Source organism: Pagrus pagrus (genome assembly GCF_965226575.1).
Source record: "Pagrus pagrus genome assembly, chromosome: 20".
Classification (NCBI taxonomy): domain Eukaryota; kingdom Metazoa; phylum Chordata; class Actinopteri; order Spariformes; family Sparidae; genus Pagrus; species Pagrus pagrus.
Genome location: NC_140207.1, coordinates 19,490,978 through 19,518,629, shown reverse-complemented (window position 1 = coordinate 19,518,629; position 27,652 = coordinate 19,490,978). Strand labels below are relative to the sequence as shown.

At 41.8% G+C, this 27,652-nt stretch overlaps 1 protein-coding gene across 5 annotated transcripts; it reads right to left on the bottom strand.

The window, feature by feature from the left end:
• Positions 1-6,126: 6,126 nt before the first annotated feature.
• pfkpa (phosphofructokinase, platelet a) lies at positions 6,127-27,450 on the bottom strand. 5 transcript variants are annotated; one of them, XM_084340910.1, is made up of 23 exons: positions 27,193-27,450; positions 23,811-23,884; positions 22,730-22,807; positions 21,915-22,104; positions 20,946-21,111; positions 20,585-20,629; positions 20,356-20,464; positions 20,006-20,101; positions 18,737-18,829; positions 18,032-18,157; positions 17,308-17,372; positions 16,914-16,983; positions 15,934-16,080; positions 14,822-14,892; positions 14,431-14,518; positions 13,410-13,562; positions 12,062-12,214; positions 10,928-11,092; positions 10,705-10,766; positions 10,257-10,368; positions 9,192-9,291; positions 8,125-8,230; positions 6,127-6,986 (listed from the first exon to the last, which is right to left on the bottom strand). In XM_084340910.1, the coding sequence occupies exons 1-23, from the start codon at positions 27,284-27,286 to the stop codon at positions 6,830-6,832; spliced, it is 2,520 nt and encodes an 839-aa protein (XP_084197036.1). In that variant the 5' UTR covers positions 27,287-27,450; the 3' UTR covers positions 6,127-6,829. The 5 variants fall into 5 exon arrangements, with proteins under 5 accessions (XP_084197036.1, XP_084197033.1, XP_084197035.1 ...); XM_084340907.1 differs by lacking the exon at positions 12,062-12,214; XM_084340909.1 differs by lacking the exons at positions 12,062-12,214; positions 20,006-20,101 and adding an exon at positions 19,511-19,606.
• Between the last annotated feature and the right edge of the window lie 202 nt (positions 27,451-27,652).

Genomic DNA, 27,652 nt, shown 5'->3' with positions numbered 1-27,652 from the left:
AACAACACTATGAGACCAGCGAGAGTGAACCACAGTAGAAGAGTTGTGGGCTGTAAGATGAAAGTCACTAAAAAGCTTTGTGGGAGCAGAGTGGAGAGGGGTCTGCAGAGTCAAGCTTTAATTCTCTGTGGGTTCACCAACATAAGTGTGCTTTCACGCACAAGTAGTCAAATGATAGATACTTAGACAAAATCATACAGCGATTAAGACCGGTGCCAGTCTTCCTCGTCTGTTTTACGAATATATTTCTTCAAAATACTTGCTGACGTAATTATCGCTATGCACTATTGTATTTTCGTGATTTAATGTGACACTGGAAGGTTTCTGTCGCCTGGAGGAGCTGACCATTCAGCAGAGGGGGGAGCTTTTGGCTGGTGTGGAGTCCACACCAGCCCCCTTATGGCCTGCATTCACTCACACTGAGTCAATCTGAATAACTGCATTTTTCATGAGGTTTGGTCAATGCCCAATCCATACTGTATGGGCCTCTGTGTATGTGTGTGTGTGTTTGTGTGTGTGTTAAAGTGAATGTGTGTGACCCTGCATGTTGTTTCTGCTCTGGCACTGCATCTTGCCTTAACATTTTTGTGTCTATCCGTGTTACGTGACTGTCAAGTTTCGGTCTGAAACAAAAAAAGGAAATGCAATACTTTAAGATAGTTTCTGAATTGAATGAATTTCTGAGTGTGAATCTTTCAATGAAGTAGATTCTGATGTGTTTATAGAGTTTATAGATATTGAATGCCAACAGGCCCCCATCAAATCTTCAAAATCTACTAACATGGATGGATTATGAGACAATGGACACCAGGGCACTGACATGCAAAAGGCCCCCCCATCCGTCCTCCATTACAGGAAGGCATCCAGACTCAAAGAGACACGAAATGACTAGAAATGATGCAGCCATTTTGTATCCCGTTACTGTCATTTTGTTTCCATTTGTAGTCGTGGTTCATCTCTTTGTAGTCAGTTTGTGTCTCTTTGTGGTCGTTCTGCATCTCTGTGTTGTCAGTTTGTGTCTCTTCGTGGTCGTTTTGCATCTCTTTGTTGTCAGTTTGTGTGTCTTTGTGTGCATTTTGCATCTCTTTATAGTCAGTTTGTGTCTCTTTGTGGTCGTTAAACACCTCTTTGTAAACAGTGTGGTCTCTTTGTGGTCATTTTGCATCTCTTTGTAGTCAGTTTGTGTCGCTTTGTGGTTGTTTTGCATCTCTTTGTAGTCAGTGTGTGTCTCTTTGTGGCTGTTTTGCATCACTTTGTAATAGTGTGTGTCTCTTTGTGGTTGTTTTGCATCTCTTTGTAGTCAGTATGTGTCTCTTTGTGGTTGTTGTGCATCTCTTTGTTGTCAGTTTGTGTCTCTTTGTGGTTGTTTTACATCTCTTTGAAGTCATTTGTGTCTCTGCTTCTTTTGCATCTCTTAGCAGTTGCGTGTTGGTGTCTGTCCATGTTTTAATCGTGTGTTGTTGTTGTGTTCTTAATGTTTGCGACACACTCATTGCAATCTGTCGTCGACTAATCATCCAGGTCAGCAATTGAGTGTTCCAGCTTTCGCTTTGCCACGAATTAGCACTCTCACCTGAATCCCTCCATCACCTTCATGGTTCCTACTCGTGGCACCTTGTTTAAGCCTGCTCAATATCAGCGAAGAGGGATGTGGGTGACTGTGGTTGCTAGACGGCCACTGCAGTTCTTATCAGGTAAAGTGGTTTTTGATTAGTGTTAATGGCCGGGACTAAATAGCCTTCAGCTTTTCCTACTGGCTACACCTGTTATGTGTGTGTGTGTGTGTGTGTGTGTTTGTGTGCTCCACTGCTCAAGGGCACGATAGCAATTCATCAAGTTGAAAAAGATACATCCGCTGTGCAGTGACAAACAGGTTTTACGTGTAAACCTGCTCCCTAAACTATAACCTCTATCCAGAACGGCTGCTTTTAGCTATTTCAAGAATGCTCCTGGACGGTGGCCGAGCTGCAAAGTGTGTCCCTGCAGCCACAGCAGAGGAGTTCACAGTATGTCAGCACCACTCTGCTATCCAGACAAGTAAGAATGAGGCTTTTCTTGTTTGCGAATTCTCCAGCCATGATACACTCGTGGCCCAGAAAGACAGACTGCAGCACCCGCTCTCCGGAAAACGCTCGGCATCTGGTGCAACAGACAGCCTTGCATGTTAATGCAGAGTTAATATTATTATTATGAACTGCGAGTGACTTCGCATGTTAGTGAGCGCTCTGTCAAATTAATGTCAGTTCCATTAATGCCGCCGTCTATTTCGTGTCACAAGTACGCCGGCGTCAGACTCCCGCTCGCCAAGGCACACTGGGGCCGGCTTTGGAAACACACAAGGGAGCGCACACACACACACACACACACACATGCTACCTCATGAAAAGATTCACACCCCTGCATCTCAACAGTAGATACATATTTACGCATGCACTCACACATGCACGCACACACACATCTTGTCTCTGCAGAAGCGAGACACGAGGGGAGGAAAATGAATGTCCTGACTCATTTATCACATAGGCCCAAAAGTACAGATGAATCTAGTGATGAAAATCTGTCCTGAGAAATGTCAGGAAGATATTAACTCCAATACATCAAAGTGGAGCTGCAGTCTCAGAGCTGACTGCCAGCCGATGCTCCCAGCCTTTAGTTAAATAGGGGGGAGCACACCAGCGCCGATGTAATTTTAGCCAACTCTCGACTATTTGTCACACAGAAACGAGTAAATAAAGACACAAGTCACTTCCATCCGAAGAATAACATCCGAAATGATGCAGAGCGAATTGCATTAGCGCGCAAATGCCATTCTTTAGATCTGTCTGATCTCAATGAAGTGTGAGAGAGTGAAGGGAGAGAAAAGGAGAGGGAAATTGCCTTTTCATGTAGATTTCACTAATCGCTTTCCCTAACAAAATACGGCAGACTTGTACTAATAAGTAAGTTAAGGCTCAGTGGACAGATAGAGTGCAACAGCACAGAGGCTAATGGAATTGAGAGCTTTCCATGCCTCCATGGGTGTCTTAATTGTCAAAAGGAGATTCTCACAGGAGCATCTCGCCACTCGCCTGCTGGATTGCGGGAAGCCTAAATTGGAGTGCGACTCGCTGGGCTTGTTTTAAGCCAGAGCTTCTCTGGTGTTTGCGAGGTGGATCAAATCCCTTATCCAATGTCTGGAAACAGGTCGTGTGATTCACTCTTGTTTACTTGGCAACCAGCGCAAAGTATATGTTTTCAATGCAGCCAACAGGGACTGCAGCACACTCATATCTGAAATCTATAACTTCCACTGTTCTGTGCTTTTTCATCTTGCACTCTCTCCTGGAATTTATTATGGGCTTATTTTTTTATTTTTTTATTTTTTTGCATGGGTGTGTTTATTCATAAATATTCATTCTGAATGTCACATGTGATTCATTTGGAAAGAAAATATTGCTTTTCCAATCTCAGGCAGCTACGAGTTATTGGCTCTTATTGCTATTGTTATCACAATACCTTTATAGTGATGTATTTTTAGGATTGCTGCTTTTCACTACGGCACTAGAACTTCCAACCTCCGTGGTTCATTAGTAGGGAAATTGGACTGTATGGGATGGGACTCCATGAGACATAGAGAATGTGCTTTTAATCTAAAAAGGTCAATGTGCATGGGCTATTTTGGAGATTCACTGCAAGCTTATAATTGGGGCCTTGTCTGAAGACGACGCAGAATTAAATGAAGACAAAGTTACGGAGCGTGTGCTTGGCCTTTGATGAGAATCAGCGAGTGAGGACCCTTCATTTGCAACCTTTAATCAGACCAATGAGATCAGATTCGCATGTGATTTCTAGAAGAAAAGAAAGTGGGGGGAGAAATGAAATGGTAATTAGTATTGATTACCTATGGGCATATGACCCTGCAGTCTCCCCCTTGCATTCTTAAATCAACCTAAATTATTGGATTTACTAATTTCATAGTAGCCAGCCACATGAAAATGCCTCCACAATGAACCATGTTCCAATCGGAGTCTGAGGGAAATTATAGCGATGGGAAACAAGGCGCCTTTTCAGTGCCGAGGCGTGGGTGTGAGGCTGAATTAACCACACTGGTTTAAGTTAAGGAGGATAATTATTCTAGGAGGGTCTGAAGGGAGTAAAGGTGAATCAGGTAGCTTTTTCTTTCAAATTACATTTCTCGTCAGCGCACTGTCGCTAAGAGATGTCCTCAGCCCGGCTGCATATGCACGTAATTACTCCCGCTTAAGACGGGAAAAAAGGTCCATTTAGGCGGGAAAAAAGCAGCCCAATTACATGTATACACAATTAATACACCCATGGGAAATTGAAATTTTCTCTCAAATGATAAGATTAATTCCTAATTATGGCGACAGACACACACACATGCACGTTCCGCACAAGGCCTCACACAGTTAATCTACTTTAGTGGATTTAAGCCACCATATACTGAAATTGTGAAGAGCAGAAGTGGACAGCAACTGATGGAGGGAATCCGTGTCATAATGCACCCGATGAACCCGGGCACCGGGGATGTGATGGTGCTCTGCCGCCATCTGCTGGATTCAATGAAAACATGTCAAACACCAGTACTAGTTCACAGTCCGGGACTCTTTTCTGAATCTGGTTTTAGATCATTATTAAATCACAGTAGTCCTGCTAGGTCTTCAATAAAACACTTCAATAAAACATTTACTAGAAGATGCTTCTGTAAGATTCTTTCCCTGATTTTCTTTAAGGACAGAACTGTTTTGCGTCACAAATCCAGTGATTTCCCTTATTTTTAAAATATAGTTATGCTAATTAAATTCATACAGAATGGAAATTATTTTACATTTGCTGTTTGTATGCATTTATCCTGAGTGTTTATAGAGTTACTAAATTGAATGCCAAAAGGCCACCATCAAGAGCTTTCTTCTTAAAAATCCACTAACATGGACTCATTTTGATACAATGGCAGACATGCAAAAGTTCCTACACAACAGTAAGGCAGACTTAAAGAGAGACAATATCACTGCAGCTGTTTTGTGTCACGTTACTGTCATTTTGTTAACCTTTGTGCTTCTCTTTGAAATCGTTTGTGTCTCTGTTGTTGTTTTGCATCTCTTTAAAGCCAGTTTGTGTCTCTTTTTGGTCATTTCGGATCAGTGTGTTTCTCTTTATAGTCCTTTTGCATCTTGTTGTAGCTGGTTTGGTGCCTTTTCTGTCATTTTGTTTGTCTTTGTTGTTGTCTTGCATCTATTTGTGGTCATTTGGTCACTGTAATTATTTGATTGACTTTGCAACAAGAAATGTTAAAGAGGTCATATTATGCTTTTTGGGGTTTTGCCTTTCCTCTATTGTGTTATGTAACATTTTTGTGCATGTAAAAAGGCTGCAAAGTGAAAAAGCCCAAAGTCCACACCAAAGGGAGTTACTCTCTCCCATAGAAAACACTGCTTCTGCCCTGCCTCAAACCCCTGGTTTGGAGTTGAGCCTTTACCTCCGTAACTTATGCGTGTCACTATGTAACTGGCATTATATAAATATATATATATACACGTTATATATACACTCCAGCCAGTCAGTTCGCAGACATACAGTTGCTACTGCTGTAGCGGTGTTATTTTAGATCACACTACCTTGCTCATCATTACCTGCCATACTCTGCCTCTGATTAGCTATATCCTGCCTGTTAAGTAATGCGCATTTGCAACTCTCACCAAAGAGTTAACAGAGGCGAGATGTCTCACTCTGTAGCTGAAACGGAGTGTTCAAGACACCGTGTGAAAAGGCATGCTGCAGCAATGCACCATATGAGAAAATGTTTTTCTGGAAATTAATGTAGGTAAACCTATTCTACTCGAACCCCCAAATAAAAGTATGAACCTGGAAATTATGACAATATGACCTATTTAAGTGTAATAGTCACTGCATACTGAGGCTCTGACCCAGTGTTTAACAAGACATCTAGAATATTTCCATTAGATTGAATGGTGTTGCTGTAAAGAATATACTGTACATGATACTGTCAGACAGAGTAGAATACGTGACTTTTTCCATCTTGAAAGCTTCTTAAAGGGAAATAAAAATAGAGATAAAAAAGTGAGGATATTAAGGTGTTAAATAAATGAATAAATCCAGTGACACAAATCAATGAGGTACACTTCTCAAGTCTGATTTTTATTCTGTGGGAAACATTAGTCTCTTACACATCTAACTTGTTGGTGCAATATGACAGACAGCTACTTAGTACAGCAGTGCCTACAGATAATAATATATCCATGTTTACAAGCAAAATAAACAATGTTAAAAAGATAAATATTAGTCTCAGTGTAAAGCACAGCACGCAGTTCTCTTGACTTGCAGCGGTAGAACTGTATTGCATCAGTCTCACATAAATATGCTGAACCTCACACTGGTTCTAGGCAGATACACACATTGGTTTTTACAGCAGATGCCGTGTCTATTCTGTCCTCGTGCAGCTCTGGGCTCAGAGCCTGCCTATGCAACTGCAGACAGAGAAAGTGCAATTTAAAAACAACAGTGACACTAAACATCCAGGGCAACAAGGACACACAGATGCAGGGCAGGACAGCTGTGCATGTGTGTGCGAGAGTAAGTGTGTGTTTAATATTAGAAACACTGCAGAGGCTAGTTTACAGTTCGTGAGTTTGTCAAGACAAAACATGGAGGAGTGACACTGAGGGAAATGACAGACAGGAAATGAACACGGTATGTGGCCAAACAGAGACGGCTGTTAACGCTGTTACTGGAGCTCTTACAACACGGACTGGTGCCTCACAAACTTTCAGTCTTACACACAGACTTTGCAGGCCACCTTATGTACTGGCCTTCACATGGCTACTGAAGCGTCCGACTCTTTAGGCCGGTTGCGTACAACGTGCTCCAGCTGTCCGGAGTCCGAGACGTCGTAGCTCGTCTTGTACTTGGCCAGGATCTTCATCAGAGGACGCAGCTTCAACCACCACTGCTCCTTAGGGATCCTGTGACTGCAGACAGACGAGGAAATGTCAGCACTGTAGTTGGCTGAAACTTACTATTATTGCTATTATCAATTAAGATCCATTGAGATTATTATTTCTGGATCTGGAATTATTTTTTTTGTCAATAAAATGTCAGAGATTTTTAAAAATGCTCATCACAATTTCCCAGAGCCCAAAGCGATGTCTTTAAATTGCTTCTTTCGTCGAACCAACAGTGCTAAGACTCATTTCAGACACCATTTACTGTCATAAATGACAAATAAATGCAGCAAATTATCACATTTTAGAACCTGGAACCAGAAAATGTCACAAATGCCCCAATCCTAATGTTTACTCCTGACTGTCACCTATCTAATATGTTCTCATGTATGGGGAGCAGTGAACAGATCAAGTCCCATCTTATGGACCACATGAAAACATGATCCAAGAGTTCATTTGATTCCAAATCATTAAAGGATTAGCTCGACCATAAATAAGAATATTTAGCAGTATTTATTTTATACACATGATCTCAGTTTTGGCACCACAGCAGTTTGGGTGAGCCAAAATTAACATGGACTAATTAGAAAAATAGAACTGCCAGCGTGCGTCTTTCTTTGCTTATTATCAAATTTATTATCTTAAGCACTCACTACCTGGCTAATCCTTCACTTTATCTTTTCATCTGCGGCTGCCCCAACATAATTCACCCACTGACATCCTTCAAGTTTGATCTAATCAAATCTAGCGTGCACGGCGTGAATGTGGATTGAATACAGCTTTAGGCCACTGTCAGCAGTCCTGGGAATATTAAACAAGTAAAGCTGGGAAACTCAAAAGAGACTGATTTAAAAAGAATGCTCAAAATCAATGCTGCGTAGGCTGAGATATCCTGGGTTTAAGTTCTTAATAAAATGGCTCAAGCTCCAAAAACCCTCACATCTCCCAAAATGGGACTCAATAGTGTGTCAATCGACTGTCCCTGCCTCCTAAATGCCCAAAACTTTCATGCAACACAACCCTAGTTTATACTTGAGGTTTCCTGTCAAAAAACGTTAACTAACTTAATCTCCCATTAAGACCAAAGTAGACATTAACAAAGACTTCCTGTGATGACTAAACTAATCTTTAATGTCCCTTAAAGTTCAAGTAGAGTGATACGTACACAAAGTCAGTGTCGTCCTTGAGTTGTACAACGGGCTGGAAGACCAGAGCCCTGCGTCGCATTCCCAGCAGACAGCAGGAGTCCTCACTGTTAGCAAACACTCGGCCTGCAGGGAAACACAGTAGCATCAGAGGTGCAAACACAGGAATGTACTTTAGCTGTCCTTGTTTTTGGTTGCAAACAAACAGTGGCATAGAGCAGCGTTTTGGCAGTGGGTATGGGAAGTTGTGGTGTAGGATGATGATGAACTCTTCTTGTAGCCAGTGGCTGTAAATTGTAAATAAAATGAAACTATTTGTATGGATCTACAGGAGGACTACAATGAGCTAGTGAAACAGAAAATCTAAAAACAAAAGAGGTGATGATACAGAAATCATGACTACTACAAAGCAACATAAAGCACCATAGACGCACACAGAAATGCTGGGCAGGGTAAAGAAATATGTGGTTTATTAATTCAGCCCATGCTCACATTTCCAATCAAACCATTTCAGATGAGTCATGAACTGGAAATAGTGTAGCATGGCGACTGCTGATTAATTTTTGAAGGCATAAACACATCCTAGCTACGCCCAACAAGACAGGCTGTGTGCATCTATAATATGGCAGAACAGTAGAAATGACAGACAGGGACATGGAGCTAAATATAAAGGTGTAGATGGTCATGGAGCCAGCATAAAAAAAAAAAAAGATTTACCTTCATCTTATGTCATCCATGTGTATGGGAAATAGACATAAAAAAGAGGAGTTTTAACTTTAACCCTTGTGCACATGCAGTGTGTATTGTTCAGAAGTACAAGTCACTCACAGTCGTTAGTGTAATCTATCAAAAAAGAAAGTCGAAGTACATTCAAGTCACTTTCTCATTAGGTTTTTCTACTGATGAATGTAAATGGTCGATAAATAATTTCCGCTGCGAGGATAAAAATACATCAAAATGTCAGACGGAGTGACTCCATGACAGATCTGGGAAAAGGTTTGCTTCACATCGGTCACGCCTCTGCAGGGAGGGAGGATTGACTACCACAGGTCATTTCACTGAGACTGAAGGGGAACATTAACCTTACCTTGTCTGAAGGTCTCCAACAGCTTTTTGCTAACCCACTGCATCGCCTTGGCAGAGATCTTGGTCCCAAAGTTACGGTCAAATGGAGACGGTGCTCCTCCCTTCAAAAGAGGCAAAATGTGTCAACTTTTTCTTAAAACACAAAACAACATGAGGATAACACTTATTTGTTTCCTATTATGTTATGTTTTTTCCATTTGCTTCAGACTCAGATGTTAGTGTTTGCATTCACGTCTGTATGACTCGCATTGCCATCACGCTCATATATTGGTAGCATACACAATTACATTTCTTTTCCTATTGTTTCATACACCATAGCCTGCACTACATTTTATTTTACTTTTATTTTTTTTAAGATGTCACATCTACAGTCAAGAAACAGGACATGATGATAGTGAGAAAAATATACATTGAAGGCTTTTTTTTTTTCATATTCAAAGTTCACCTAAAAATGACAACTCTGTCATTATCTACTCAACGCCATGACGATGCTGAAGTAGACCAAGACTTGTTTTACAACAAATAATGTATAATCGGCATAATCCAAGTCTCTGAAAGACCAAAGACCTTAAATTGATTTGAATTTGTTTTATTTACAACCAAAGCCGCATCTGGTTGGCTAAAAGTGTTTTGGGATCTCCATAACATGAATAAATTAATTTAAAAAATAAAATTTAAAAAAATCTATTTGGGATCTCTGGGCTTCCAGAGAATTGGATTACAACTTTTTCTTTAAAGTAATATATTTGTCGAAGTTGTTCATCATGCCATGTTTAAAATTCATTTTTTTCTTCCGTCTCCTATTACTTGCTGCAGACACAACCAGACTTCCCCTTGGAGATCATCAAAGTTTTGTTTGATCCAGTTTTATCTGCGCTAATCTCAAGACACACAAAGCCAGAACACAACAAAGCCCGTCCATGTAAAATGGGGACGTGAATATTCATGATACAAATATAGAAAATTGTTCATTAAATCTGGATGAATTGTTACCCCTGACACTGCTACAGGAGGGAATAGTCCCATTTAGTCTGTATGAGATGGGAACCAGTGAGGCTGTGCGTACCTGCTGCATGTGTCCCAGCACATTCTTCCTGGAGTCAAACACTCCTTTTCCTTCTTCAGAATACAGCTGGTAGATGAAGTCTGTCGTGTAGTTTTCATTGCAGTTCTCATTTCTACACACAAACACACAGAGTAAAAGAAAACAGACGTCTGAGTCTACATTTACCCATTATTCCCGAGGTTCTTCTACAGATCCACACTGACTTTGTGCCGATGTGACATCATGATGACTGCAGCACTCAAAATGTCAGCTGTTGAACTGATGACATCAGCACTGGATCCGTTTACTATACAAACAGCTTAAAATCAAATACTGAGGGCAGAAAATAATGGATCACTGCAGCAGTACACCAGTTATGCATCTGTATTTCTCCCCATTAAATAATCACAGAGGGATATAGCCTTAAAATGTACTGTGACTGTGTGAGTAACTGAAGTCATTATCTTACCTGAGTACCAGTCCTCTTTGAATGCTGCCCTTCATTTTCTCTGTCAAGTGTTCAACATTGGCCTGTGGGAATAGACAGTAAGTGTAATGTTTACCAGTAGAGGGCATTATAATGTAAAGGAGTTTAGCCTCAATGCCCTCTAGTGGATGAAGTGACATCCATGCATGTCAGGGACTGAATGTTTCAACTTCAAAATGTATTTTTCTACGAGCTGATGTGTCACCTGCAGGTCTCTGATGTCAAATGGCTCCTCGTAGATGTAGGCAGCATCAGCTCCAGCAGCCAGGCCTCCCACACTGGCCAGGTAGCCACAGTAGCCTCCCATGGTCTCAATGATAAACACACGTCTTTTGGTCCCACTGGCTGACTGCTTGATGCGGTCACAAGTCTGCATGTATGCATGCAAGCTCACAATGTCAGTATACATTAGATGCTTAGTACACGCTGAGCATTATGACACTGAACGTCTGAGATATCTCCAGTTAAATGTCATGTTAACATATCATAGTGTGAAACAAGCACAATTAGAGGTGTGATGATTAGAGGTCAAATACTGTTAAACAACAAAACACTGTTCTCAAGGCCAGCATGCTTATTAACAATCTGTACAAGTGTCAAGGCAGCTTCAGGCTAAAATGCAGCTTGATCTGACAGTAAACCTTCATTTTAATAGTCCAATGCTGATAATCAGCATGATGTCAGGGGAATGTGATGTCAGCAAAGAGTCCACACAGTTTTGGAAGATACAACAGTGTTAAAGGGGCATTCCACTAATTTAGCACTGCACCTCCGTAATGTTAGAGGACTGACAAGAGACCGATTAAAGACAGAACGTTCAAATTCAGAGCAGCATAGGACTTGATATCCTGACTTTTAGTCCCTAGTAAGGGTCAAGCTCCAAAAATGCTGGATCCTACATTTCTCATAATGCAACTGCAGAGCACCTTTCATTATACCCACATCTCTAAAAACTCACACCTGCAGTTTGTAATGCAGGCTTTCTGTTCAACTAATTTCACAGGCTGAACTAAATTGAACTTGATGTGTAAAAAGCTGGAGTGCCCCTTTAAAACAGATACACAGATATTCAGTGTCTGGGTTAATGTTAGTCTTATACCTGAGGTGAATGTTAGGGCTACAGTCAGGGTTAGCTTTGAGTTGGGATTAATGTCAGGTTAATGGGTATAGGAATCAACAGAGCTGCAGCAAATACTCTGCTTTTGGAACCTGACAGTTTGTTGAGTATTAGCACTGGACCATTAACTCCACTGTTACTTGATATAATGTGTTATTTTCATCCTCTTTGCATTAGCACAAAGCGCTCACAAAAGTGCCGGCGGCGGTTCGACTGCCTTACCTCCACGATGGCATTGAGGGCTGTGTCTGCCCCGATACTTAGGTCTGTGCCCGGTACATTGTTACTTATGGTTGCAGGCAGCATACACATCGGGATGCAAAACTCCTCATAGGTAGCGCGAGCCTCAAACAGCTGCAGCAGACTTTCAAACGCCTGAAGCGGCAATACATGAAAACGCGTTAGAGCCACAGAAGGCCGGCCACTGAGAGAGAGAGTCTGATCTCTCTCAGTTTGCTGGAGCGTATCCTGCCATTCCGGCTCTTTCCGTGTGATAGCAGCCAATGGCTTCCCTTTGGCAGAAAGGATGGGAGGACAGAAGTGTGAATGGAGAGATGGATTCGAAGGGAAAATGAAGAGAATGAAAGGAGGAAATGATATTGACAAGGTGGCAGATTAAAGCCACGAAACATAGGGGAAGAGAAAATGTAGAAGGAAGGTGATGGAACAGATAGCACAGAAGGAAGACAGACAGGAAATGATGTGAAAGGAAGAGATGGGACAGAGATCTGTGTGTTTGTGAGCCTCAGCAGCTCAACGCAGTGACACTGCATCTCAACCGGCCATATCTGCTGTGAAAGGTTATATGCAGGCAAGACACGCACTGATCGAGGAGGAGGAGGAATGAAGAAGATGGTGGCACAGCTCGGAGATGTTTTTCTGTTTATATTTGCCTTGGTTCCTTAGTCTTACATGTACCAAGGGTTAAGTTTGTGTTAATTTCAGTGATTGTGATGCTATAAACACAACAGCAATGGCAATGATGCTGTGTACATTCCTGAATGAAGTTAGTGTATCAATTCAAATGGACACATACAACACAGTGCATGTTAACTGTACTACATTTTGTTAGTTCGTGTTCTGTAGCTGTTAACCACTCATCTTGGTGTTAATGATGTGGGAGGACACAAACACACAGACAGGGAGAGGGGCAGGCAGAGCAAACATGGCGGTCACGACACTCGTGCACCTCACGGCATGCCTCCGTGTCGTCACTCACTTACCTGACGGGGAAGGGAGGGACGCTACTCTGTAACTTGGTTTTATCTTTACCAGTCTCACAGTACAAACGTGACTCAATTTATATATCCGCTCAATTTCTGATGCTTGAGTTTGAAGTTTTATTCCAGATGTGGCTAAAATTTCCTCCAATGATTCACTGACAGGATGCGGATTGCGTTGAGTGACTGGTAAAATGACCGAGTGAGCGAATTCCCCCTTCTTGAAACATGATTGGCTGGCTGGCTATGTGACCATGAGCATGTTTCAGTGTTTGCTTGCGTGTGTGTTTTAATATCAGTCTGTGTGTTGCTGAGATTAACTATTCTGGTTGCCAGCCCCCATCACTTACAGTAGTGATGGCGTTCAGAGCCGTGTCAGCGCCAATGCTGAGGTCTGAGCCCGGCACATTGTTGGAGACAGTGGCTGGGACCATGACCATGGGCACACAGAACTCGTCATATTTCCCGCGCGCCGTTAACAATTCCAGCAGTGACAGGAAGCCCTGCAGGGCAGAGCCAAGGGCTTTAGTGTCTGTGAGGGTGGAAACTGTGGCAGGTTGGTTTGGTTGAGAGGTGCTACTTGCCACAAGGAAGGGAAGACAAAGGTGGAGGGTGCCAAGGGGAGGAGCCAGGTCTATCACAACGGACAGCAGCGAAACAGACAGGTACCACTCCACATACTCTGAACATTCTCTCTCTCTCTCGCTCTCTCTCTCTCACACACACTCTCAAACAAACAAACACACATACACACACATGCATTCATACACATTTATACAATCATTTCCTTGCATACATTACAGGAAAATAAAGCTGGTGAGCATGTAAACAGGACTGCATGAAATGACTGGAAAACAGCAGGTGTTCTCTGTTCTCTGTCTCATGTTAAAACCAAATGATAAGATTATTTATATTTCAGTTAAAGTGTTGCTTCACTTTTCATCTGTATGATTCAAATGTATTCAATTACAACTCCTACCTTCTCTTTAATAATCTATTCAAAGTAGTGAAAAGCAACAGTGAACCAACTTTATGCTACAATTGATGCTGTTAACAGGTTTTTTGGCAGAGATACGACTTTGAAGCATGATGATGTATGGAGCCATAAGGTGGTGTACTGACATAAAATGGGATAAGACTGATGAGGAGGATCAACATTACAGTGTTCACTGTCATATACTGACAATATGAGTAATGCTTTAGCAGTTTGTCATTCTTAGATATATCAGCACAAATGTAACTTTTATCATTCTCAAAATGTTGCTAAATATGGAACATAGCAGTAGCTAAAAAGCGCAAGGAAATCAAAGATGACAATGTAAGCCTCAATAGCAAAAGTAGTTAGCAGGGACAAAAGAGTTAGAAACGTACCTCAAATCCACCAACAATTAGCAGTGCATTAATGTTGTGCTCTCGCATCTGCTCAGCAATTTTGTCAACATGCTTAGCAGGAAGTGTTCTGAAGATAAGAAGGAAGCGAGGGAGACAGGAAGGAAGGAAAATCAATTGTTGTTTGTAAAAATATAAAAAAAATTTAAAAAACGCACACATTCATGACATTTTCAGCGCATGTAAAACATATTCAGACAGCAATATGAAGCTGTGAATGTGGTCCTTAAAGCTGGAAGCTGTATCTGAGTCTAGATTCTGCAGACACAATGTTTACAATACTACACACTTTAAAAGTGATCATTAAAAAAACAACTTGGATTTCAGTTTTAATACTGAGCAGCTGCTGGTCCATCAGGGATCAAGACTTTACCTTTTGGTTCCCAACAGAGATCCACCTTGTCCCGTCCATCCTCCCACATCGGCCCATTTAATCTCCTTAATCTGATGAAAGACAACGATAACAACACATCTTAAATCTGAGAGCAGCACTCCACCACATTTTAAATACGTCCTTCCTTTAGCATTTAAATCTATAAATCCTCTGTCTAACATTGTTTCTATGTTGGCGCTGGTTCATAAATTGCACAACTTAATACACCTACAACATCTTGTGTGAGCTACAGCTCTGTATTATCTGACACATCCTCTGGGTCGGGGTCTCGGTGCAGAGACTGTAAGGAGGAGAGTGATTTTCCTGGACACAGTCTCTTATACCTAACAGAGGAACTGGACCAGTGAAAACACAGAGGTGTTTAGCAGAGAGTCCCAGAGCACTCAACTAAAGAAATCCATTACTCCTGCTGCTCTAATCTTCTTAGGGTCAGTTGGCGCAGTCTGATTTCAGCAGGCTGGGGCACACACAGGGTGTTTTACTAACCAGTGATATTGGAGACATGCTGTAGAAGATAAATGGTTTGTTAAGTGTTTGTTCCTTGAATGAACCGGACTGTGGACTAAGGGTTTTAAGCTTTTTCACACGGAAAAGGTCACAGGAGGATAAAGGAAACCAGTTCTACCAGTTAAAGAGCAGGGTAAATAACAGTGACTCAAACCACAGCACAGTCTCCTGCAAAACTGGTTTGCTATCTTCTTTTATCTTTCATTCAAAATATTGAATGAAAGGAATTGAATTGAATTCATTCTTGCTTATTTAAATCAGGAGATAAACAGCCAACTGATTGATTATTCTGAAGCTGTGTTTTGACCTCTGTTGCACTCTACCGGTTTAATGTGGTACTGCAGGGCAGAGGAGGGACAGTCAGAGTGGGAAATTGGTTTACATTAATCTGGACTGATTATCCCCAGGATTTTCCCCGATTATTCTTTCAGTCAGGGAGCTAACACTGATTGTGTGTGGTCAGACTAGCAAATTCCTTTAGTTATTGATTAAAATACACACAACATAACATAAAATCTCCTATTTCCTACGAGTTCTATACACGCAACAGTACAGTACCAGAATATGAGCGCTATGGTACCCACCTGTCCTTTGTAGAATCCCTCAAAGCCATCACTGACAGCAAACATCTTGTGCCCCTCAGAGATGCCCACCCTGACGGCTGAACGGACAGCAGCATTCATGCCCGCGGCAGGGGCGCCGACATTCAACACCGCCACATTGAAGTTGCTCTGAGGGCACAAAAAACGAGCATCAAATGTGACTTCCATTGTCTAATCATCACTGGAAATATAGAGAGAATGTTGCAGTTATTGATGAAGCTCTGCGGAGTGAATCAATAAATGGTTTCTAGTCTGCTATCGGTTCCATGCTGGGCCTACAGTGGTCATTATCACAGATGCAGTGGGGAGCCAAACTCTGAGGCGAGCTCCGCAGCATGGAGTCGGCCCTGCTGATTCTACACTTCACTGATCTTCAGTGTGAGCTGCCTCCGGTGGAACCACAGCTTCTCCTGACAGGGATGAACAAGTCATGCCTCAGCGGGGAGCCAGGTGTCATCTAATATCACTGTAGAACAGAGCTGAGCCACCTGGGCCTCGTGTGAGGCCTATTACTACAATTATAGGCTCCACAGCAAAAAAAGGCAACACAGCAAGCAGGTAAAAACTGCTTATCAATTGGTCACCATAATTACAAGTCACCTATTTTCCACAATAGTAGGAAAAAACTGGTGCACCTGTTTCCAGAGAATTACACACATTTCTGGCCAAACCACAACCACACATTTACAGGAATACTTCTCTCAGTATGTGAGCCAAGGTTGCGTCTGGAAATAGCAGCAACCCGACAGCAGCAGCTGAGTCATTATTTGTAGGCAGATCCTCAGGACAGTGTAGTAAAAAATTAAACACCTCCATGGCTTGTGGAGGCCAATTCAACTCTCTAAATACAACCTGCACTCCAGGCATGGTGAGGTCTGCTACTGTATGCGCAGAAAAAAGCTGACAGCACTGTCACCTTCAACAGTTCCAAGGGAATGTCAACATGTCGTCAGGTGACTTACAGTTGGCAGTTCGGATTCTGGTTTACGATGAGCCAGCAGTTTGTATGTCTTCAGGTTGTTTTCAAAACTCCTGTAATAAAACATTGAACACGCAATACTGTTAAAACTACCCACAGTGTGAAACATTTTCAGTGCCACGTACATAAATATACATGTTATAAGTTTAAAACTGTGTGTTTACTTTTTCATGATCTGCTTGTATATTTTTTCCCAACTCACTATCGACTGTACCCCGTCTACAAACAACAGGCTGCTGATGTTCTAAAATAGCACCATGATCCACTTTCCCTACTACACCTGTCTTCAGTAAGAAACATCAAACTGCTGCGCTTGATACTGAGTGAAGTGAAGGCTTTCATATATCGGATTGGTCCCAGCGGGCCGTCAGTCATACCTGCCCCGAAGTTTCACTGCCTCCTCAAAGCGTTTCCCGTCCATAGCCTTCTGCACCTCCTGAGTCTAAGGGGAAAAAAGGAGAGAATTTTCACTGCTTGGATTCAGTTTTATTTCATACACTTGACTTCCTGTATGGACAAAACAGAGGCGCTTATGTTAATTTATACCAGCTGAGATAAAATATCTGAAGGCGTTCATACTGTAAGCTTTGAAGTGTCTATTATGAGCATGTCGGACTAACCAACAACCTTTCTTGTGTAAAGAGAGAGAACAATGCAAGAATAAATAAGTCATCATCTGCTCCGCCCCAACTGCTTCTATGTAACCTTCTTTTGACCTGTAACACAACAATAATGTTTTTTGCAGTTTTATGGAGCTAGGTTGCTATTACATCACTGTCCTGCAGACAGTCATAACCAACTGTGTCAAATGCTTCAGATAATCATTAACCAGACACAACTGCCTCTCAAACAATACAGCTCTCTTGTGAGCATTAGTGCCACTCCAGGCCCAATGGGCTGTGCTGTTTGTTTTTCTTACTTATGCTCCTCCAGCCTGTCCCCATTGACTCTGCCTCTCTGAGTCCAGAAGAGTCATTTCCCAGTGTTTGTGTTTGTACATGCTTTGAAGTTTCCCTCGCTCCTCAGCTTCCGTGCTTTTGTAGATGTGTGTATTGAATGTGTTGCAGTCTTGGCTTCTTTCCAGCCCAGTCCAGTGCTTACCATCTGTACACACTCCATCAGAGGCAGGCGCACTGATTGGTTGCCGCACAGAGAAACCACGCAGGCTGGCGTGTTGGCTGTGGTCTCCAGAAGGGCAAGAACGGCCTCCACACCCATACGACTGGCCTGTGTGAGCAAACACACATAGAGAAAACAGGATCATCCTCACTATCAAAACCTCTTTCCTGTACACCTGTACCGTTTCTTTACCATCACATCAGTGACACAAATACAGTTAACTCTCCACAACATCTTTTTCTCTGCTTGCGTTTTTAATTGCCATGTTGTGAACGTGAAGGGATCTGTCGCCGCAGTCGGTGATGCACCGCTCCTCATGCTGAGCCATAAATCTGTTAATGTGCTTAACCTAAAACCTGGAGCCATTTCTCCTCAGACACACACAGGATTAACCGGGAAATGCTCTTGACAACTGCCCTATTCCTACCAAAATGCCTTCAAAAGAGCACATAGCAAAACTGTACACTAGGTTAAAAGTGTGAGCACGTATAAAGAAAATGCTACTATTGCTAATCTGCACCAGAAATACTAGTCGGTTAAATTTATTATAATTATCTTTTTAATCTACACATTAGAATTACACATTGACATTGACACATTGAGGATAATGTGCAATGTTCATAGTCCATGGCACAAACTGCCAATCATTTCAGTGGCATCGATTTTTAATGAAAGTGGTTAACCTACCAGGATGCGGTCAAAAGCAGAAGGGGTCCCTCCTCTCTGCACATGGCCCAGGATTGTCACTCGCGTGTCGAAACCCAAGCATTTTACGACAAGCTGGGAGGAAATAATACACAGCTCTTAGCAAAAATGTTGTGGCATTATATTTTTCTATTCCTCTAATGGGAAACCCTTAATGTATCTCATGCATGTTAGTAATACGGCTTTATGTATTTATGTGAACAAGTGCATACATACATGGACAGATACATCACACACTGAAACATAAACACATAAGAAAAGATGAAGAGAAAGGGGAAACAGCAAAGCACAAGCAAGCCATTCTTATTTTTCAGTCATGTTAGCAGGGAGCTCTTATACTGAACATCCGTTGTGGGAAGTGCTGAATTAAATGGAGACTCTGAAAAAAATGCTTGACATGTCTGCCTTCAAATGAGGAACTAATAGTGCGGGGTCATGGCATACAGTGATACTGTCCATGAGGAAATGTACAGTGTGAAAGTGTCCAAAAAAACAAACATATTCAATACAGCTATGTGAGGCAGTTAGTCATAAATGAGGTTTGGTTTAGTGAGGGTATCTGCTCAGAGTTTTACAGCAGTAGTAGAACGTGGTGAAAGCAATCTTACCAAACTACAGCGTGTGTCTGATAGAGCACTCCAGAAACACAGCAACAGAGTCAAAGCCACACCAGGGCAGCAGTACAGTAGTAGAGGTCATACAGGAGGCAGTCAGAGCCGGAACTTGCCACAGGTTTACACAGAGCTCTGTACTTACATTCTTGATATAGTCAGTGGTAATGTGCTTGTTGTTACGATCAATCGCCCCTTCGGCTACAATTATGATATTCAGCCTTTTCATCCCTGCTCGGTTCTACAAGGAGGGGTGGTGGAGAAACAACATGACAGAAAAACTGAGACTGTGGCTGTGACGTGGTCTTTCAGAAGCACGGGGGCCAGACGATGCACACAGCCATGGAGCCGAGGACAGATTCTCTCTTAATGAAAGGGCGTGTTGGCACTCTGTAATCAGCAATATCCTGCCAACCTTATCTTTTGTCTTTGCTGCATTATCGTGGCTTAACGTGCAACATCATAGTTATCTCATCAGGGGCAAGATGGATCTTTTTTCCACTCACATTAACATCCTGTTAAATATTCTGGTGCCAATAATCACGGAAATATTCAGCCATTTGTGGCTCAGAAGGCTTATTTAAAATCAGTCGGGTCTCCATGCTTCTGGCTTCCCCTTTCTTTACACTCAGGTACTCACTTCCTTGACAAAACTAGAGGTAATAGGCTTCCCATGCCTGTCAATGGCTCCCTCTGCAACTATGATTATGTTCAGCCTTGTGCCCCTGGAGCGGGTCTGAATCATAGAACAATGTTTCCAAAGCAGGAAAAAAAACACAGTAAGACGGCAGACTAAATAAATTTCTTCACATCAGTCCTCTCTGATCAAAAAGACAGGAGTCAATGCTTATAGAAAAACTGAAAAGTTTCAGAATTATTACAACATTGTCATGTTAAACAAGACGGAGAGGTTAAATTATATAGCATCTAAACAACTGGTACAATACAGTTCATTGGGTTTACTGTAGGGAACAAATAGGATAGTGTTACCGCAGACAGTTTCTGACACATCTTGTCCTCCCAGCCGTCCTCTGGGGGCATCTCAGGAATCAACACCCAGTCTGCCCCACAAGCCAGGGCACTCACCAAGGCCAGGTAGCTGAGATAAAACACACAGACAGAAGACTGTGTATATAAACACTGCTGATAAAGGTCTCCGTCTCTGCTCTAGGAATTCTGTTTTTCGGTCTTCTATGAACTTTATCAAATGCATTCTTACCCACAGTGTCTGCCCATGACTTCTAACACAAATGTTCGCTGGTGACTGAAAGATCAGAACAGAGAACATGACTTAGCATGGAAGTAACAGAGCATTACAATGATGTATTCAGTAAAAAAGATATTTAAAAGATGATGCAGAATGGAGTCTTAACATGGAGATATATTTGGTGTGTAATTTGAACTTGCAAATGTGACGTTCCATTTTCAGCACTACATGACTTAAATTTGCTCTGAAAAATTGTTAAGTAGTTAAACAGACACATATTTATAGTATTGTAAATGATCCAATATATTTTAGACATCAGTGTAGCGTGCACTGCAGTTAATAGTCTCACCACATTTAACAGTCTCCCCCTCACCTCTGTGCAGTAGTCATAATTGCGTCCACCACCTCGATGATTCTGTGCAGAGCGGAGTCGGTGCCGATTGTCATGTCAGTTCCACAGAAGTCGTTATCAATGGAGCCGACCATCCCCACAATGTGAAGGGCCGAATACTTCTGAATGGCATCAGCTTCGATCGAGCCTGAGAGGATCAGGAAGATAGGGCTTAACCACTGCAGTGCTCTCTGTGTTTTCTATTGTATTTCAACAGTTACTCAGACAGGTTGCTCTCACAGCTTGTTGTCAAAATAAGACAGGATGAGCAGCAGTGGAGACTGCTGAGCTCAGAGAAAAAAACCTAAACAGTTATTTACTGGAAGAAACTGGTTTACAATACAAACCCTTTCAGATTTGTATTACAACCCAGATTCCCAAAAAGGTTAGAGTGCTGTGTCAAACATAAATATAATAATAAAAACAGAATGCGATCATTACGTTTGATTTATGCATTACACAACGACCAAACTCTTTTGGGATCAGGGTTTAGGACTATGTGACTGTCCCTTTGTGTCCAAAAGGTTCTGTTAAGCAACGTGAGGGCCTTTAATAAAAACAAATGTCAATGATGAGCATCTGCTACTCAGAAAGAGCATTAATAAAGTATCACATCTTGGCTTATTTCAATTTATAGCAGAACACAACCTAAAGTCAACGAAGAGTCAACTAATTTACAACTGATTTTTACACAAACAATATTCAATTTCATATCATCTTCTTAAAACTTTATTATAGAAAGACAGTATGTGGCAACAGCCAGAATGAGAATGGCGTTCTAATGTAAAGCGAGTATGGGAGGATGTGGGATTAGAAAAAATATCTAACCTATATACAGAAATGGCTGCTAATACTGGCAGGTACTGCAGTGACTCAGCAGAGTGAACACAATTTAAACGAAGAAGGTAGTGTCAGCTTAAAGCAAAGAGAAGGCTCATCTTCCCTCAGTACCTTGGTCCACCAGCTCCGTCAGCAGCCCACTCCATTCCTCCCTGAAGAGGTTGGCTCCCGTCAGACTGCCATCTCCACCGATCACACACAGGTTGGTGATGCCGTGCTGAACCAGGTTGTGAGCCGCCTTCAGGCGTCCCTCATGGCTGCGAAACTCTTTACAGCGGGCACTGCCAATAACTGTCCCACCCTGAAGACGACAGGTGTCTTTAAAGTTTAACCTTAAAGCTACAACATTTGTCAGACATAATATAGGTGCTTCTAACAAACACAATTCATTATATCATAACAATATTATGATATAAACTTGTATCTTGAAGTAAACATGTATGTAATGCTGTAATGCTACGCTCTCACTGAAGGTACACAGTGGAGAAACTGAGACACCATCCATCCTATTACAAGACATCATACCACCAAAATGATTTTGCAGTTGTTATTTTAAGGTGAAAATAGTTACATAATGTGGCTGTAAATCACTAAGCTTCGCTTTACACCTCAGGTCTGTGTACTTGGCACAGTCAGTGTAGTGTTCAGTATATCCCTGGAAGATACTTTGACAAGAGTAAACACTGCTGATGAACTCACACACACTGGCTGCCGGGATGTTACAGGATAACCTCTCTAACCACAAAACAGCTGTATCTCTGAGCTACATGACTTGCAATTTCCTCTTTATTACCCTGCTCTGTCATTTTAAGTATTGTACTATGAAATGTTTGAGAGCTTTAAAAGTAACTGTATTTTTATTATATTATGTTCAAACACAAATGATTAATTAGATGTGTGGAATGCTGCCAATGATTATTACTCACCACTTGTAGCATGCTGGAGACACTTTCCCATGAGGCCTCTTGGATGTTATCTCCTCCATCCACCATACCCTGATATCCCTGATAAAAGAAGATAAAGCTTTTTCATAAATAAATGCAACAGAGTTTCAAACAACATTAAGCTAACAGCTGCAGCAATGTGGACTCCAAACTGCATCATTAGGTCACCACCTCTCAGTATGAAATACTGTAAATATTTCAACCTAATGCAACACCATAGAACAGTACAAATATCTAATCATGACACTGAAAAATTTAAAATGGATGGTGTAAAGTTTGTCTGTGTCAGAAGGGTGCAGGAGAACCCCCAGAGTACTGTGGTACCTGAGTGGGAGGGGAGTTTCATACGAGGCATCTGCCAAAGCCTGAAGTCAGTTATGTAACAATGTACTGAGCAGAGAGGTTCAGGACATACACAGATGTGCAGGGATCACAGGATGAGCAAGCAGAGCACGGCCCGTGCCAAAGCTCCTCTAACATCTGCTATGTGACAGTAAACATTCATGTGTTCATAGACATAGACTGGAATACAGTTATAGTCAATAAAAACCAATCACTGCTTCCAAGATATCTGATATCAAGTTGTTAAAAAAGTTAAGTTAAACAATTGCACATTTTATCTGTGTGTTCTGTAGGGCTGCAACTACCAATTATTTTCATTATCATTCTGCCAGTTATTTACATCAGTAATCGATTAGTTGTTTAGTCCATCAAATGTCAAACAATTGTGAAAATGCACATCACAAGCCCAAAGTGATGTTTTCAAATTGTTTCTTTTGTCCAACCAACAGTCGCAAACCCAGAGACTCCTTGTTTTCTGTCATAAATGACAGAGGAAAGATGCACATTCTCAAATTTAGGAAGTTAGAACCTGCATATGTTCGACATTTTAATTGGAAGATTACTGAAATGGTTAATTAGTTAGGTATAAGTATGTAGAGATGGCGTGGCTGTGAGTCATGTTTTTTATACTTCCACGCACTTCTATAGGACTAAAAGAAACTATTAGCATGGACAAAAAGGTCTGAATAATGATTATCACGAATCACAAGTATGGGCTCACCTCATGAATGAAATAAACTTTTGCTCCCACATATAACCCCATTCGAACCACAGCACGTACAGCAGCATTCATCCCTGGGGGGAAAAAGAAAAGAATAACAAAAAGTCATTTAAACAATAATAAAAAAAAACAGTGCAACACTGAAATGATGAGCAGGGTAAATAGTTGGGCTTTAAAGAGGGACAACACATGTGTTTCAATTGGAGCAAATCAAACTAAAAACCTGATTTTCATGGCTGCTGCACAGTTGCTGCATGGATATTTATTTCATCTCTTACACACACAACTCTCTCTAAGTATTTATGCATCTTCAATGTGTGACAGTGTACATTAGTGTGTGTGTGTGTGTGTGTGTGTGTGTGTGTGTGTGGCCTATCTGTGTTTGTCTGAGGCTAGAGCCAAGATCTTTTCTCACTTTAGCACACTGCCATTTTTGGTCAGAAGGTTCCCCAGCTCCTCCTACAGCCTCCCAGTTACTTTGTAGTTAGCCAAAGTGAACTCAGTCACCAATAAGCCACAGCTCTGTGACTTGAATATCAATGGCAGGTTAGCTAAACATTGACTGAGGATAATGGATAACACTACAGCCAAAGCAGGCAGAGAGACAGGAACTTGGCTGACTGATATATAAACAGAAGAAAGGACTGGGTTTCCTTTTCTCTGCACATACTGGTGAACACTACAACTCTAACGGCAGCCAAGTAGTGCTGTTACTAAGCAACACAGGTTTAGGCCATTGGGCCAGTGCAGGAGACAGCAAGTTTGTGAAAAGACAGTGAAACTAAGATGGTAAACTATACCGGGAAGAACAAATCCTTCAGAAGGGAATGTTCGTTCACTCCCTCCTTTCCTACATCGAAAGTCAACAAAGCAGCTCTAATTGAAAGTGACCAACTATTCACCATGCTGTCCAGTGCAACAGCCCATGACCTATTGTCTCATTACATAACTATGTTCAAATGAGCAGCCTGTCAGGGAAGAAAGAAGCAGTTTAGAGACTAAGAAACGGACAAAGAATGAAGACTGAGATCAAATTTCAAAGATTATCGAAGAAATGCATCATTTATGCTTCTGTCCAGCTTAGATGTCTTAATCAAAGCTCAGAAATATTAAGTTTTGCCATTGCATTCCGCAGGACTGACACGTTCTCGTGCAGTCAATGAAAAGACTAAGCCAAGGCTACACAATGCCCTCTGACACTGACATTCAGACCCTGTCATGCATGCCACAGCCTCATTGGTTTGCTCTGGGGCCAACTCCATCAGTTTTCTTTCTCTCTGTACGTGTTCCATGTGTGCGCCAACAGTGAACTCTAATTCTAAAACCTCCCACCACCAAGGATCGATTCAGTTCTCATGAGCCATGAGGAGCTACGTAACATGGCTGGCAATTAACATGCCGAAAACTGCACTGCTGCTTCTTGTTAAAGTGCAGACAGGAGAAAATGCCAGCTGAACTAACTCCAGGCTTTTGAAATGTCACAGTAGAGAAGGCACAGGTGTAAATAATGAAATAAACAATGGCCAAATTACATTTAACTGCTGGGTTTGCATTGTGGATGCAGGGTCACACTGCTGTCACACCGTCGTGGCTAACAGTACACTTAATTAGATCAGAGCCATCCTTATTAGCTACACCTGTGCTTTTACTACTATGACACATCAAAATAACTCCTGCGAAAAAGGATTATTACATCAGTTACACTACATAGGTTTTCCATAAATGTATACACTCAAAAATCATTTGGCTAAAAATAAACAGTGACTTTATATTCATTTTGTGTGAAAATTTCCATTCAATTTTTCTTTACATAACTTCAGTGTGTCATAAACCAATGTGAATAAATCAAACAACCACACTTAAATGAACACATTTTGTTTGTGTAGACGTTCCCCCTAACCTATATGTAATAATTTAATGAACACATACGGTTTACGTTCAACTCTGCATTAATTTAATTAAATCAGACAGTTATTTCATGTAATTACACTGACTTAAACACGATAGAAAAACTTTTCATTAAAGGTGACCATTTACATTGAACTTTACTTGTTTAATAAAATCAGGTGGAAGATGTACATGTAATTAAAATGCTTAAAAGTTACAGTATGTAGAAATGTATTAACAGAATATGATGATTCGCCCAGGCCCATCCCTGTCCAAAGCTCCTGTTTAGCGGTGCCACCAACAACAGTCCCCTGGAGCTATGAGCTCCCAGTTTGGACCGCTAGCTCCACTTCTATCTGAGTTGACTAGCGAACGGCAGATACAGTTAGCAGCAGTTAGCAGTTACTCTGTTGATGTGTTTTCCCCTATTTGTCTTGAGTATGAAATGGACAGGTGGCCCATTCTTACCTATCGCCCCTTAAAAGTCACTATTTTAGGGGAGTCTTTTTTTTTTGAGTGTGGACACATATATGTATACAATGTACTATATGTGTTATGATGGATCTAATTAAGTTTATTCTATTAAATGATCACAGTATAACTTATCAGAATAGCACTGGCTGCCTAGGGGGAAGCCCTGAATTCATGTCTGAGCTAAGTTCTGTGTATAATACATTTAGTTTTGCTAAACTAGCAGTAACTAATTGCTATTGGAGTGTGGTTGTTTTTTTCTACATGGTGATATGTGAGTATAATAAGTGATGCAGTCAAATTAAGAGACGAGGTGGTGAGCACGTGACCAGGGTTTCCTCTGTGACGCAAGCCCCGGCTGGGAGAGACGTAGCAGGGATGTATGCAGCTCATCACGTACACAGGATGTACAGACAACCCACCGCTGACCTACTCTGTGACTGCTAACCACAGCATCAACCCTTCTCTCACAGACGATTACATGTTAATAATGCTCTTCTGCAGCCTCTCTCTTCCCTTCTCGTCACTTTCTCATTGTCAGCAGCCTGCACTTTGAGACTAGCACGACCCGCAATGCAGTGGCCTGCACGTTTAAAGCTGCTGTCACCGCTTCATCCAAGTTTAATAGCTGCGAGTTAATTAAACGCAAAACTCTCCGGTTATAATGCACCGGTCTGTGTGAACAGGAAAAGATGGGCACGTCTCGACCTTGACAGCTCTCTAAACTGCTGTCATCGTGCATGGCGACAAACATGCCACCAAATCAATGACAAAGGGTGATGCTGTTAGCGAGTTAGCAGGATATGTCACGTTAGCATGCTAACTGGCGGGCTTCCTGAGTGAACACTCGTAACCTCACTGTTTTACTGCTCCGCAATGCTTTATATGGTGTAACAAGAACAGCCTCGTCATTCCCCTGTCAGCCAAGCATCACACCGTTGAAGACGTGCATTTTCGCCCTCTACGGGCCTGTTCACACTGATACAGCGGTAAATATGTGTGAAACTGTCACCCGACAGTTTACCTTGAGCATCCCCTCCGCTCGTCAGCACTGCGATAGCTTTCCCCGCTCCCGACAGGTTCTCAAAGAAGATTTTCTTGCCGTCTGGCTGCGCCATTTTCACAGCGGTTCAGTGTATATCCCAGTCCACTTCGACAAAGTAATAAAAAGAGGCCCGCAACAGCATAAAAAGTGTGCTAAAATGATGAAGGACAACAGTCGTCCGCCCCCTCTACCTATGAATGCCCGCTATGCTCTCCTCTCCCTGTTCCGCATCGTCGATTAGCATGAACTGACAGTGGGAGGGTGACTGACATTGCAGTGAGCCAATCAGATCCTGGTTCAATTGGTTCTCCTCTGATTCTAACCCAATGGGAAGAACGATAGATGGTATGTGGGCGGGGCAGAAGGTAGGAGGATGCCAGTGTAAACTCCTAGTTCTCGGGGATGTTGAGGGGTAAACTGACCAAACTCAGCTTGTTTT